The sequence below is a fragment of the Centruroides sculpturatus genome, unplaced genomic scaffold (assembly GCF_000671375.1).
Source record: "Centruroides sculpturatus isolate CEXI.00-Female unplaced genomic scaffold, Cexi_2.0 scaffold85, whole genome shotgun sequence".
In the NCBI taxonomy this organism is placed as follows: Eukaryota; Metazoa; Arthropoda; class Arachnida; order Scorpiones; family Buthidae; genus Centruroides; species Centruroides sculpturatus.
The window spans coordinates 1,128,601-1,143,782 of record NW_019384798.1 but is presented as its reverse complement, the minus strand read 5'-3'; the positions used below and the strand labels follow the sequence as shown (position 1 = coordinate 1,143,782).

General features: G+C 31.4%; 2 protein-coding genes across 5 annotated transcripts in view; both read right to left on the bottom strand.

The window, feature by feature from the left end:
• The window catches only part of LOC111629452 (probable helicase senataxin), a 30,757-nt gene extending 29,117 nt beyond the window's left edge, over window positions 1-1,640 (bottom strand). Inside the window, exon 1 of the mRNA XM_023373360.1 lies at window positions 1,053-1,640. The gene's annotated coding sequence lies outside the window, so the exon portion shown is untranslated. The remainder of the gene's footprint in view (window positions 1-1,052) is intronic.
• Window positions 1,641-3,183: 1,543 nt separating this feature from the next.
• Window positions 3,184-15,182, bottom strand: part of LOC111629451 (helicase SEN1-like) — a 29,587-nt gene continuing 17,588 nt past the window's right edge. For all 4 annotated transcript variants that reach the window (XM_023373358.1, XM_023373357.1, XM_023373355.1 and 1 more), the window contains one exon: window positions 3,184-7,885. In XM_023373358.1, coding sequence (XP_023229126.1) covers window positions 3,549-7,880 — 4,332 coding nt within the window. In that variant the 5' untranslated portion in view covers window positions 7,881-7,885 and the 3' untranslated portion in view covers window positions 3,184-3,548. The remainder of the gene's footprint in view (window positions 7,886-15,182) is intronic.

Sequence of the window (15,182 nt, the reverse complement as noted above, 5' to 3'; positions counted from 1 at the left end):
GTCCGTCCTCTCAAGCGCTTACTCTTAATGTTAGCTAACTCGTTCTAGCATTCAGTCTGAAACTGAAATACAGTAGAATCTGCTTCCTGTAATTATTCTGAGAATGGTTTATACCGATAAAATTAGCCGATTAACTGTGATAAGTAAAAATTACAATTATAAAGATTACTAAGTTTTATTGACTCGGATATTAAAGGATTTGGATTTGAATTGAGACAAGACATCGCAACACATAAGCAATCTAGCAAGGAGAGGACTTTCTACCTCTAGATGTTAGGCAGTGGAGAAAACACAGTTCTCATTTGTCTGAACCCACGACCAACTAGTGTTTAGTGGTTTTATTCTCCACTCGATCACTGGTGGGTCTCAATTCAAATCCAAATCCTTTTAATATCCGAGTCAATAAAACTTAGTAATCTTTATAATTGTAGTTTTTACTTATCACAGTTAATCGGCTAATTTTATCGGTATAAACCATTCTCAGAATGATTACAGGAAGCAGATTCTACTGTATTCCAGTTTCAGACTGAATGCTAGAACCAGTTTATGCCAGTTATTCGATTTTTCTCATAGAAAAATGTATCGAATGGATATTTTAATAGTAGTAATAATTCAATGTCATGAATAATTTGTCTACATTCTGGTATATCCTGAGATATTGCCTGAGTGCAATATCGCAAAAACAATAAGATGCATAAAATTTTAATTGATATATGACGACCGTCGTATTGTACAATAGCCTATATATAAAGTCAGAAAACGCTTACTAAACATATAATTAATAGTTAATAATAATAAAATAATAAAATATTTCATTAACGAATTAATTCGTTTTCGTTTAAGAGTGCTTAATTATCTTTATAAATATTGGTACGATAAAAACAAAACTAATTTACTTGTATTACTTTAATATGTTATATATGTTCAGATATGAGAGGAAATCGAAAAGTCTATGCCAACTACTTTTTTTCCCCCTCTCAAAATCCAGTTGTCATTTAAGAATTTCAAAATATGTATTTCAAAGCTCAGCTTATACCTTATTTTTTACTTACAAGTTAGTTTCCAATGCGAGTTAAACATTTCTCCCATCGTGTCACACACAAGTTTGTGGATAACACTCTCCTAGAACGTGTCCAGTTGATTATGCATCCACAGTCGAACTGCTGCCTTAACATCGTCTTCACTTTCAAAGCATTCACAGGATGACTCGTTAACTCCTTGACGAGGTCAAAATGGTGATAATCACAAGATGCCAGATTCAGTTTGTATGGCGGCTGATGAACGACCTGATCTGGACATCCCGGATGCTCTGAACTTCTCACATCACCTCGCCTTACTATCACCTCGCATACTACTTACACCTCGCCGTGATAGACAAACCACTCAAATCTCGATAAATTTTGCTTGTTTTCTTTCCTGGTGATAAAAAAAAATCGAATCACACGTATGTATGTATGTATGTAGTAATTTGATCAGTGGCTGAACTGGAAATTTTACTCTCTTAATTAAGCAAAATATGGTAAAGGGACTTCCAATTCTCCTCCATATTTATGACGGTTAAAATGTATTATAGTTAGATATATTAAAATTTTTTTTTTGTTGTAAACAAATTTAACATCGAATAAGGAAGAAAAAAGTACAAAATCACCAAAAGGACATTACAAAAATAGCTAGTGTTTTGATATTTTTTTTCATTCGTTATTTGTATAATGTACTGTTATTAAATATAATAATTATAGTATATATACAGCATTGTCATTTTTTACTTTTCCGGCTGTTATGTATAACAGAGAAAAAGTATGGCGATCGGTCAAAAAATAACTCAAAATTTTCACATTTTTCGACTCAGGGAATCTTGAAACGTCGAGAAATACAAAAATTCGTTTTTTTTTCTGTATACTATATATTGATATTAGTACATGGGTACGATTTTGTCTACCCTCTGAATCTTAATAACCCGTACTTTTTGTCGAAAATTTCTGAATTTTACAGGGAGGTTTATGTATTAAGAGATTAATGCTATTAAATTTTGAAGGTTAAAGGTCATAGGATGGGGAGATACAGGGGTGTCGTAGTTGTATCTCAAGTAGGGTCGAACTTAATGACGATTATACTCATTATTATATTTACAATTTTTTATAAAACCCATCCCTACTCTCAGAATTAAGCTTTGCCATTTTTATAATACTTAAAAACATACAATTTTTTAAATAAAATATCGTAACAAATGGCCTCACACGCAGTTTTAAATATTGCCGGGAAAGTTAAAGAAATCCAGCAATGAGTTGCTTAATATACAACAATGCAAAATGACAAGTGTAATCGGAAAATATAAACTGTAAAAAAGTGTCTAAAATAAATAGTATATGTTGATTTAATATTAATCGTTTCTAGCTAGAACAAACATAAGTGTTAATAGTTTTATTATATAGAATTTTCATTTATTGTTTCGTAGAAACAGTATGTAGGGCCTGGTTTGGTCCATTAAGCACTGTTTAACGGCGCCTAACAGCAGCTGCGGCACTGAAATTGACAAAAAAATCTGCCATTTTCGAACGCCTGTATTTCCATCGCAACGTTGGAAACCGCAAAAAAAAAAAAAAAAAAATCATATATTTGGAAATTTTAGGACCAATTATTTTTCGAGAAAAAATGCAGTTGGCTAAAGACTTCTCTATTTCTCCTAGCATTTAATATTTTACACTAGAGTACTACTGTACTTAAAAATCATCGCGTTCGGTAATTCGAACTCCCATCACTTAATATGTACTGTATTTTGTTTCGTACATTATCAATTTACTGGGACATTTCCACGAATCACCTGTTGCGTAACTACGAGAACACCTGAGAACAAAATACTATATTAGTCATAGTAGTTTATGTGCGATCGAATGATTATTATTAATCAATAAAAAAATTTCGATAAAGAAAGAAATAATGCTTATTCATATATTTTAAAATATGGCACTAATTATTCAAAGATTTTAATTCTGGAATTATCATCATTCATATATGTATAAATTTCATTTGGAAAATGTAGAAAAAAAAATTCAAAAATGAATTTGACTTTTTATTTTTATTATTAAAAAAATAATGGCATATCATCACAGTTATTCAATAAAATGTTTTAAAGCAAATAAAACTTTACCTTTGTAAAAAGACAATAATCATTAATGATAAACATTTTGCATGAATTATATACAATATGTAATTAACAGCTGTCAGACAATGGACAGACAAATAAAATAGTTTTTGATAGAATTATTTTTAATTCCATCAAATATTTCGTGCTAATTCAACTTATCTATAAAAGAATAAAAAAATTCTAAAGTTCCAAACTATAAAAAATTTAAAAAGAATTTTAATTTATAACTCGTTTTAAATTTTATAGATTCAAATATTTGCTCTTTTGTAGTGATGAAGAGAAAATGAATTTGCCGAAAACGTTAAACAGAATAAAATGCCATAAATTTAACAGAAATTACTTTTTTGTTGTTTCAATTAGAGATGAACAAAATAAATGAAGAGTTATTCCAATGATTGCACTATTATTTTGTGATCTTCTTAATCACGTCTGCTATAGATTTAACTTGAAACGAAACATTTCTCTGTTTGGCATGTGATAGTAGGCCATTCCAATAGAAGTGTTTCTTCAAAAATGCAACGTCACAACACAGTATGAGCGAGTAACGCACTCGAGTGAATGCTACTTTCAGTCTTTGTTTGTCGTTTAGATATCCGACATTAGAGGAATTATTCGCTCCGGCGCAATATAAAATAATGACGTCTTTTTCACGACCCTGAAAACTATCCACGACATTCACTTCCACTTTATACTGATTTTTGTTTCTCCATTCGTCGATAGAATCAAAATATTGATTGAAAGCGTGTTTGTGAGTTTGGTGAAACGTAATTAATCCCACTGAACTGGAAGATGGAAGAATTTTTAAAAGTTCTTTACAAAGTTTGCCGACAAAGACAACTTCCGACATATTCGAAGTCCTGAATTCGTGATCGCTTAGAATATCCAATAAGACGTAAGGTTTTAAAGGAAAACTAAAATTATTTACTTTTGAATTTAATGGATTACACAAAAAGTTTTCGGAAACAAAGCTGCAGATCTCCGAATGCATGCGATAATTTTCCGTTAAACAAAGAATTGGATTCTGTTCCTCCGCCTGTACAAAATATCTTTGAAATCTCTCGAACAAAGACAATTGTAAACCATAATGTATTGCTATTTTCGAAGTGACCGATGCTGGTAATTGTTCTGGATCACCTACTAATATCAGTTTATTGATTCCATACTGAAGAGGTATCAAAACTTCGGGTTCTGTGCATTGAGCGGCCTCATCCACGATGCAACAAGTGAATGTTACAGAGCTATTTTTACCGAAAGCATTCTCTAATGACGTATTCCTGCAACCATTCAAAGTAGAGAGTATTATATCGGCTTTGGTTAGGATGTCCATCCTAAGCTTCTGTTTACATTTATTGATATCATTTCTGTTTTGATATAATTCGAATTTTTGATAGTAATTTTCTAACTGCGATTCTATAACTTCTATCGAGTGTCTAGAATTATTGTTAATTTTTTCTCTCTGTATTTCCATCTTTAATCTAGCGATTTTGATTTGTAGCTCATTCATATTGATCTGATCCAGATCTTTTTGTAATTCTTTCAAATTATGTTTTACTAATTCTTCAATGAAATAAAACTTTAAATCTCTGTGCACTTGATCACCCTGGCCAATTCGTACGAAACGAACGTTTTTGCCATCAGGTTTCTTCAGTTGTGATTTCATCTTTAGGAGTTGTATACCGATCTCGTCCACAGCAATATTAGAAGGAGCTGTGACTAGAAGTTTCACACGCTGTTCTCTGTCTTTCTGACACAATAATTGACGAATAATTCCTACTACGGTGTAAGTCTTTCCAGTTCCGGGTGGACCGTCCAATAAATGGATTTTAGAAAGTGACTGTGACTGGCAAATGCTTTTACATATGCGAGATATCGCTAGAATCTGTGTTGCATTATAATTTTCTTGAAGCGTAAAATCAATATCTGAATTTTCTTCACAAGAACAAATACTGCAATCGGGTTTAAGAATGTGATGATACAGATTACTCTGTGTAAAGTTAAACAAAGCTTCACAATGTCTTAGCAGAGGTTTTATATAAGAAATCATTTCGATTTTCATTAATTTAGATAGATCCAGATTTTTGTCACGCAATTTCATTTTAACTACGAATGAAATTAACTGAATATTTTCTTCTTTGCAAATTGGAAGCATGGTTAGTAAAGAACTAACAGTAGTACCGTTACCTGGTTTGTAATTTTCTTGTTTATGCTCTGATATATAACCAAATACCTTTATTACTGCATTTTCTACATTTTGGATTCTTAAATCGACGACGACAATATTTCCCTCGAACGGATAAGATTCTTTATCGAAAGGTATCTTTGGTGATATTACAGTCTGGCAATTTATAATCATCGTATCCATACAAGTCTTAGTATCAACGACTGCGAAGTAAGTACTTTTGCTCTTCTTTTCTAATGTAATTTGCCAAGATCGAAACATACAGTTCCATATCTCCAACAATAATAAATTTATATAAGTGTTAAAATATTCTTGTTTAGAGTTATAAAATAGTGCGACCTTTCTTAAGGATGATTGATCAACAATGGGTGGTGGACTTAGATTATCTTTTTGTTCTAGAAGCCAGTTTGCATTCCACTGCAAAATTTTGGTAATCACATCTTCTAAAGTCGTCATAGAAATTTCTGGAACTTCTTCCAACGTTTCTTTCGTGATAAATTTTTCCGTTTCTTTTATATTCTCTCTCTGTCTCGGATATTTAAATTCTACTGTACCGTTAGTTTTATTTTCGGTTTTAGAAAAGTGACCTTTTTTTGTTTTGCAAGGAGACTCTGAAAAGCTTTTTCTTTTAAAATTTTTGTTGACTTCAGTGTGAAGGACCTTCTTATTTTTGTTTCGAAAATTGGGTTTTTTATCATTAAATTTTCTCGTTTTATCGTTGAATTTTTGTTGCGATTCTAGCTTCAAATGTTTCTTCACTTCGGTTTCTTTTGTATCAACGGCTTCGGTTTTTGGTCGTATTTTCTTTGGAATTTTATAATTTTGAAGGGAATTAAACTTTGAAATAATTTCTTTAGAGATGCCTTTGACAGGCTTTTCATTATTTGTCTTATTACTTTTAGAAACAATACTTGATGTAGTATCGACAATATTTGATTTCTTTTTGAGTATTTGCATCTCTATTAATTTCCTTTTTATGCATAAATCAATGTTTATTTTGTCTGTTTTGTCATTCCGTGCTTTGGCTTTCTTTGTTGTAGAGGTTTTTGCTGTTGGATATGACAATTTCATTGATGCATTCTTATTGGTAGAATACAAATTACTCTTTTTCTTTTTTTGCTTCTTTTTTAACTGAAGTTCTTTTTCAATTTTTTTAATTTTTCCCTTTGTCTTTTTTATTCTTTCTGAAGAACTTAAATTGCAATCATTATCCAGTTTCTGTGAAGGAGGCTTATCATCAATAATTACTTCACTCTCTGCAATACATGCAGCCTTAATATATGAATCTTTTTCTATATTTTCTATTGGCAATTGATTTTCGAATTTTCGAATCGAACATTCTTGTATATCTTTAATAATACACTTTTGTGTTTCTTGATGGTTATTTTCAATATGGGGATAAAAGTGATTCGATGAATCTCCAGAAGAGCTACGTTTCATCTTATCGTGAGCATCTTCTAGAAAAGGCGATGAAAGTAACTTTTTCTCTTCTGCACTTTCACCGCTCTTATTCAAATTGTTACTTACGTTGTCCGGAGAATTCATATTTTTAGGTTTTATCTCGTTTATATTGCTGTAACTCGATAGTGTTACAGTTTCATCACTTTGTACGCATCCTGAATTTTTAACATTTTCATTATAATCAAAACTGTTAAATAACAATATATCTTCGTTAACAATTTTACTGGTCTCCTCTTTGCTTATTTCACCAACTATTTTTGAGGATTGTTCACATTCCATTTTATTTCTTGGGTGGAGCAGAATGGAAGATTCTTGTACGTCGTTCAATTTACATTTATCATTTATTTCTACTGACATGTTTCTATTTGAAATAAGATTTTCATGAAAATTATTAGTTTTATCTGAGTTGTTTAAAGTTAGATCTTGGATATTATGATCAGCTTCGTAGGAAGCTTCATTTAAATATTTTTTCATGGAAAAATTCACTTGTTTAGGAATGTTTATCAGTAAACTTTTCTCGATAGACGCAATAATTTGTAAAATTTTTCCATCATTTTTATGGAAAGAAGATTCATCCTCTTCCATGTTTGCAATTTTGGCATTGTTTCTTGTGGATATTGCGTGTTTATTTGAAGTGTTTGATGCATTTCTTTTCAATTTCCAATTTTTTAAATAATAATCGGAATTTCTTCGTTTTGTTTTAATATTTTGAGATAAACAGTTCTTATTCCGGCATAATTTGAACATAAAATGCTTTTCTGAATCAGCTGATGCACTTCCTAATCCAATAATATCAGATTCTTGTACACAGTACACACTCTTAGTGTCAATTTTCTTGAAGTTAACAAAAACACCATTTGTACTTTGTAGATCTTGTATAATCCATTCGTCGTCTGAAGTCTTTTCGAAGCGAACATGTTTTCGAGATATATTGGGACTCTCTTTGAGATGTTTATTGCTACTCCTTCCGATAACAATTGCAGTTTGGTTCAAAGGTATTAATAAACACTTGTCGAAATTTCCTATCCTTAGTAAGAACCATTCTGTTTGAATAATTCTTTCAGAAACCAAATTTTCTGCAACTTCTCCGTGCATTATACCTAAAGTAAGAGAAAGATAAACATTTTAGATAAACATGCTACAACTTCAATTTTTCGTAAATTTGGATCTTGTCAATTAATATATGCATTCGTAAACGATTGGTAGTAATGCAGAATTTTCACACTAACAAATTTGTTAAAACATTATTGGCATTTGACGATATATTCAGACTAACATACGACCTACTTTGCAATAGTTAGAAAATTTTCTGTTTATGATTTGTCAGTGTTTTAAAACCAATTTTAGATAATTAATTAATTTTTACATATTAATTCTAGTATTTAATTAAAAAAGTTAACATTATGACTTGAAATCACCTCGGGGATAAGCATATTACAGTAAACTAATCACGAATCAGGCGAATGCTCGATATGCAAATTTACAAACGCATTCTATTGTGCACACAGACTGACCGATGACATCAGCTGTGTTGCTTGATTACGTGCACACAACCAGTTCTATACAATACACTGACAGCTCCGTCGTTCACTTGAGTATTGATCACAAACAGGAATAGGAAGTTAACGTTATTGCTTGTTATTATTCTTTTTTTAGTTAGTAAAAACAACACAAGTACATTTATTAATGCCTATTCTACTAAGGTAACATTCTTTTATTAGTGTCATTGATAAAAAATATTTTAAATATTTCATTTGATTTTTATATCAAAATAAATATTACAAATAAGTCGGAGATTGGATAATTTCAAAATGATCGGAAAAGACAAGGAATGCTTCAATCATTGCAATCAAATCGTGCAATAAATGTCGAGCTGCAAAGGATCAATCTCCGAATCATCTGAAAGCGGTCCATAAAATAATAATCGACAAGAAAACAAATGATCTACGAGCATAAAACACTTCGACCCTCCTCCTGCCCACAGAAAACAGCCAATATTTTATGCATTTTAGAAGAAATTATGGGAAATTACAGCAATGGTTATATTATCAATTAATAGCGTTACAACGAGCTCGTTCATACGAGTTTGCAATAATGGGGATATTCATCATAAAAAAAAAATTTCGAGTAACGATCTCATTCACAATTTTTACCACAATGCCAAACGTGATACTATAAATTATTGGTTTGTATTAATAGGAAAAAATTTTCTATAACTTCAGAGGAGTCGACTGGCAAAAGAAATCTTACATATTTGAATATCAACGCAAGTAGTAGTGATCTGACATCTTGAACTATATGTATTTTAACAAGCATACCCTTCTAGACTATACTGTAGAAGTATAACTTGACAATTTATCCCAATAAACTGACATAGGTAGAAGAAACAACTATAAAGCAATTTAAAAACTTATTTTGTATTTTTAATAAATGTATAAATCGTATACATTTTAGTTAAATTTATTATTAAAGTATAAATGATATACATTTTTTAATACTTAATACAATCTTAATTAATAAATTTTAGTTATATATTAATTATTGAGATTACACAGTTTTTATTTAAAATACAGTACAATATTGGTTAACATACATTAATAATTTTCTAATGTTTTAGTACATTCACCAAATCCTTTATTATTTTCTTATTGTTACACTTAGAAAATACTTTTCAATACAATTTGGACTCTTGCTATATTTACAAAATCCACAAAATATTTCATCAAAGAAATCTAGCGTATTTCTATTACCTTCAAAATTCGATATTATTAAGTTATCTGGAAAAATATTGTCTAGAATATATCCAAATTCTTGTATGGAAGCAGATTCCGATGATGAATATATCGGACAGAGAGCGAGAGAGGGGGGGGGGAACTATTAATAAGTACTGTACAATGTCGGTGAATTTGCTATTTTCGTACCGAGGGTGATTTCCAATATAGATAATTATTATAACTATCGTAAACTAATTATTATAACTATCGTAAAAGTTTTTTTCTTAAAATTATTTAATCGTAATGAAACTGGAAAGAATTATGTCAGAGTCGTATAAAGCAGTGTTTCTCAACCTCTAACGAATCGTCGCCACCTTCACTTCAAAATTCCGATGCCCAGGGCCAAGGCTAACGCCAAATTCGTACTTCATTGAATAGACTAGTGACTAGTATAATGTTATTTGTTTAATTATTGTACGATATAACGAATAAAATATGTAATTATTCTTAATGTAATGTTTTACTATATCGCCCAGAAAATTGTTTTTTGCCCCCCAAAATATAAATTGTTACTAATCGCCCCTTCAACATGGAAAAACGCCCACATGGTGCGATATCGCCCCCATGTGGGCGTTTTCGCATGTTGAAGGGTTACCAAAGTTACCATGTTGAAGGGTAAAGGGTGCAAGGGCACGCTTTATACCATTGTTTCACAACGGGGGGCGATATAGCCCGTTGAGAAACAATGGTATAAAGCGTGTCCTTGCATTAAAAAAATATTGTAAATGTAAAGATTTGAATAAATTATCCCAAGTACCTAAATGCTGTGATACTTTAGAACAGAATTATATACAGCACAGAAAATCGTTATTTTGGATTTTCCTACTTTTTCTGTTCTTATTAACCATTGTTTGCTAGGATATCTTTCAAATTTGAAGTTAAGTGTAAGTTATAGTCTTTTATAGAAAGTAACTGCCATAATTACGTGATAAAATTTAACTCTTACTCCCTTTAATAATTTTAAAGGCTATAAATTTTTGCATGCATTTTTGCAATACATAAAACAAACCATCTTTTCATACATATAATGTTAAAGAATTGTGTTTTTTCTTAAAGAATGAAACGTAAACGTTGTCATTCCATAAAATAATATCACATTATGTGGATGAAACATAACAAAAATACTAAACTTATAGAAGCATCAGTGCTTTTCCTAATTTTTACCAGTCTTGTGGAATAAAGTAATAGTTGAATGGACCATAAATAAAAACATACGAAATAATAATATAAAATATCGTGTTATTCATAAATACAACCTTTCTTTCTTTACCCATACAAATGCGTACAGACACACAAAAACGCACACACTCATATTAAAGGGTATTTGAAAAAGATCGTACAGAAGCTAATTCAGTGTTTGCATGTGTCTGTCCGAAATTCACATATTATATTATTGGACTAATCCGTTCAACTAGTTTATTAGTTTCATATGAAACTAACAGCAAAAGTGTCATTTACTGGTAACATTTTCTAACATTACTATTACATACCATGTTTTAGCATATCAAATATAAATTACCATTGTTTTTATTTCATGCGAATAAAAGCGAACAAAAAGAAAAAATATGGAGGAAACATGTGACGAAATCTTAATTTAACCGAAGAAAATTAGAAAAAAATCTTAATTTATACGCTATTTTGTCTAAATTACACAAAGTTAAACTTAAAAAGTGAGAACGTGGGAAAAGATTTCGATTATAACTTATTTGTGGAAAAAGTAAAGGTTTTATACAACCATCAGTGATTGGTTCACACTCAAATCTGACATATTATAATGGAAGTAGCTATAGACAATAACAAGAAACGACAAACAAAGGTTGCCGACATTTGCCGTCGCTTTAAATTTCATACTCGTGGGCAAAGAACCTTTAGTATCTAACGTCCAGTAGATACTAAAGACTATAAGACTCTCCCACCTGTTAATTGATTTCCTGACTTTTTGTTATCAGAGCAGTCCAATTTCAATCAGATTTAGAACTGAGGAAAAAAATAAATCAGCAACGAGTTGCTCAACTTTTCCTGCAACATTTAAAGTTTTGGTGGCGCCATCTGTTGTTATATTTTATTTCAAAAAATTTATATTTTTAACTACAGTATTATAAAATGGCAAAAAGCTTAATTTTGTGGCTAGTAATGAGTTTTATAAAAAAAAATGTATATGATAATGATGATTCTACCCGTTATTAAGTCAGACTCTACTCGAGATAACCCTTTATCTCTCCACCCCCTCGACCTTTTAACCACTAAAATTTAATAGCATCAATCTTCCTTAATAAACAAACCTTCCCATAAAATTTCAGAAATTTTCGATATAAAGCACATAAGTTATTAAGCTTCAAACAGGGTGAACAAAATTATGCTTTCCCCACACACTAACATCCATACATACAAAAATTACCCCCCGAATTTTGTTGCATTTCTTGACACTTCAAGGTGTCCTAAGTCCAAAAATATAAAAATCTTGGGGAGAGTTATTTCTTTTTCCCTACGTCATACTTTCCCTCTGCTATATATATAAGGGACTGTCCATAAATTACGTAAGGGCGATTTCGGCCATTCTAGACCCCCCACCCACCTCTGTGTAAGAAACCGTAATCCTGTATTTCCTTTGATCCTCCCTCCCCTTCTCTATCTTACGTAATATTTAAGCATGTTTTTATAGAAAGATTTTAACAAAAAATAATTTCTTTATGAAACCCTAAAAACCTCAAGTCCAAAATATATAATTAATAATTAGTTAATTAATATGTACAGTACATACTATTGTTTATAAAAGACTTTATGTGAAAATTTAAAAATATAAAAATTTAATGAATTCGAATGAACAATTTATTTTAAGAACTTTAATTTTTAATTATTAACAATCTTTTTATTATTATTATCATCATCATCAATCAACATCATAATATTAATTTTTATATAAATTTTAATTTTCACAGAAGGACGCAAAAAATTTTGACAGCTCGACTAGCTAGTTCACGCTGCTATACACCATGGGTTAATCCTCAAAGGAGTAACCATGCATGCCTGATTTTGAGTCATCCTGGATGTGTGGGGGGAGGGAAATTTAACAGCTTCGGCGAACTATACCGACCACCTGAGTAGAATCGGCCATATTCTTTAGGTTAATTCTCAAAGGAGTAATCATGCATGCCTGACCTTTATAATTCTTGAGAGTTTATTAGGGGTACAATTTAACAGCTTCGCCGACCTGTACCGACCACCTGAGTAGAATTGAAAAACCATTTGATTTTCCTGGCGCAGTGTCAGACTGCGCGGGCCGACCTAAACGTGTGTGAGAACAATGTCTCGTGAATGTTTGGAAGAATTATTTTCTATAATCTTATTAACTTTTATTATTTATAACCTAATAAATTAATTTTTCAGGTTATAAATTATTTTCGGATCAAAAATTTCTTGAGTAAATTAAAATTATAAATAATTTTAATATTTAGAAAACTTCTCAATTCATTTCTTCCGTTTTCATAAAACATCTCGATACTCTTTATCATTTTCTTCTACATTTTAAAAAATTTATTGTTTTAATATCCAAGTAAATTAAAACATGACAACTTAAAATAAGACAAAGTTTAATAAATTCTTTTTAATTATTAAATTATAAAATTAATTTGCGATAATAATGTTTACAATTTGTACTAATATCGGATGTGGTTGAGAATTATTAATATATATTCGTCTATAAAATTTAATCCATGAATTTTTTTGGTAGTAAAATCGACTTGCCATTGTCTTTCGCTGATAATTGATGCTTTTTAACATAATCTATAGCCCAAGATTTCTCTTGAAAAATTAATTTTGTGATCTGAAATAATTCCATTAAAAAATTATTCGTATGAAAAATTAATTTTGTGATCAGTGCTACCCAAACCACTACTACTACTATTTACACCATAGACTTCTATGCATACTTTTTTCCCGCGAGTTTTAATAGAATTTGTTGCCAATAAACATCAGTGGCGTAATAATAAACACAATGGCGTAGCGAACATAACTGCACCCGGGCCGCGACACTATATTGGCGCCCCCTCCCCCTCCAGAAACAAATTTTGTTATTCTTGGAAACCATTAGGCTCCCCTCTGCCAGTAGCGCCCGGAGCAAGCTGCCCCACCCTCTGCTGAGAGGTTTTCTTCGTCATACAAAATAAAACAAGAGAGAATAGAATCCATATTCCGTTGCCATATTAATTACATCTTGGATAAGGTCAATAAAATAAACTACATGCTGCTAAAGTGTGCTAGGTATACCTGGGGACTAAATCATAAAGTTTGTAAAACTCTATATAATGGGGCAATACAACCAATGCTACTTTATGCGGTTTCTAGCTGAGGTCGTGTAACTAGTAAAAATTCAGTAGCAAGTAAATGATTCTCTCTTCAAAATTGCATTCAGAATTTCAAAATGCTGCAGAACTGTTTCTACTAATGCCTCTCTGATACTAGCAGAGCTCCTTCCTTTGCCACTATTTATTGTAAAAAAGATTCCAAACTACTACATCAGAACTACAAATATCAAGGCTCAACAACGGTCTCTACTATCTACGACTGTTCATATGCTACCACATTGCAATTACCCTACTATCTCTAATCACCATCCTGTAAACAAGGTTATCCCCAGGGAACATTTGGTGTCATCTGCTTCCTCCATGGATAACCATGCAGACATTAATATCTACACAGATGGGTCCAAAAGCCCCCTTCATGTCGGCTCAAGTATCTGTATCTTCCTCCAAACTGACATATTTTACCCAAAATATGTTAGAAGGTACAAATACCCCCACATATCAAGCTGAAGATGATGCTGTCTACCAAGCTGTTCAGTGGGCCACTTCACTACCAAACAAAACTCTGTCAATCAACATTTACAGTGATTCTCAGTCTGTCCTAAAAGCTCTATTAAATCCCAATTGCAATAGCGATAAAATCACATATATCCAGCACCATATTAAAAATTTTGTAAATAAGATAACATATTTGTTCCTGGCCATACAGGCATACTAGAAAATGAAAAAGCCGACTTTGAGGCTAAGTCAGCTGCAAAGGACACTGATTTGGACTACACTCACATTCCTCTCTCACCTTGTAACCTTTAAAATTATATTCATGACAATGCTATGCAAAAGTGGAATGAACAATGGTTGAGCAGTAAAACTTCGTAGAATAACAAAACTATACTTTCCTAGTGTTGAATGTAGGTTCTCATCACCACTTAAAGCTTTAACGTTTGCTACTGCTCAACTACTTACTGAGCATGGCAATTTTAGAAGCTACCTGGCGATGTATAACCGGGCAGAAACTGCCTGTTGCTTTTGCTCTACAGAAAACCTAGGCAACGTCGACCATATGATCTATCATAATCCAATTTACAATGAAGATAGACTTATTCTGAAATTAAAAATCTTTACGCTTGGTTTCAGGTGGCCATGTCCACTGGACATGCTTGTTCAGAAGCCACTGTTTGATGCTTTTTACAATTATGTTCGAAAAATATGGAAGAAAAGACTATAATTTCTAATATCTACTTTTACGTTTTAGTTTTCACTAAAAGCCGAATACTAATTTTATGTTAACTTTGTATCATGTGCTTTGGTTTACGTATCTTAGT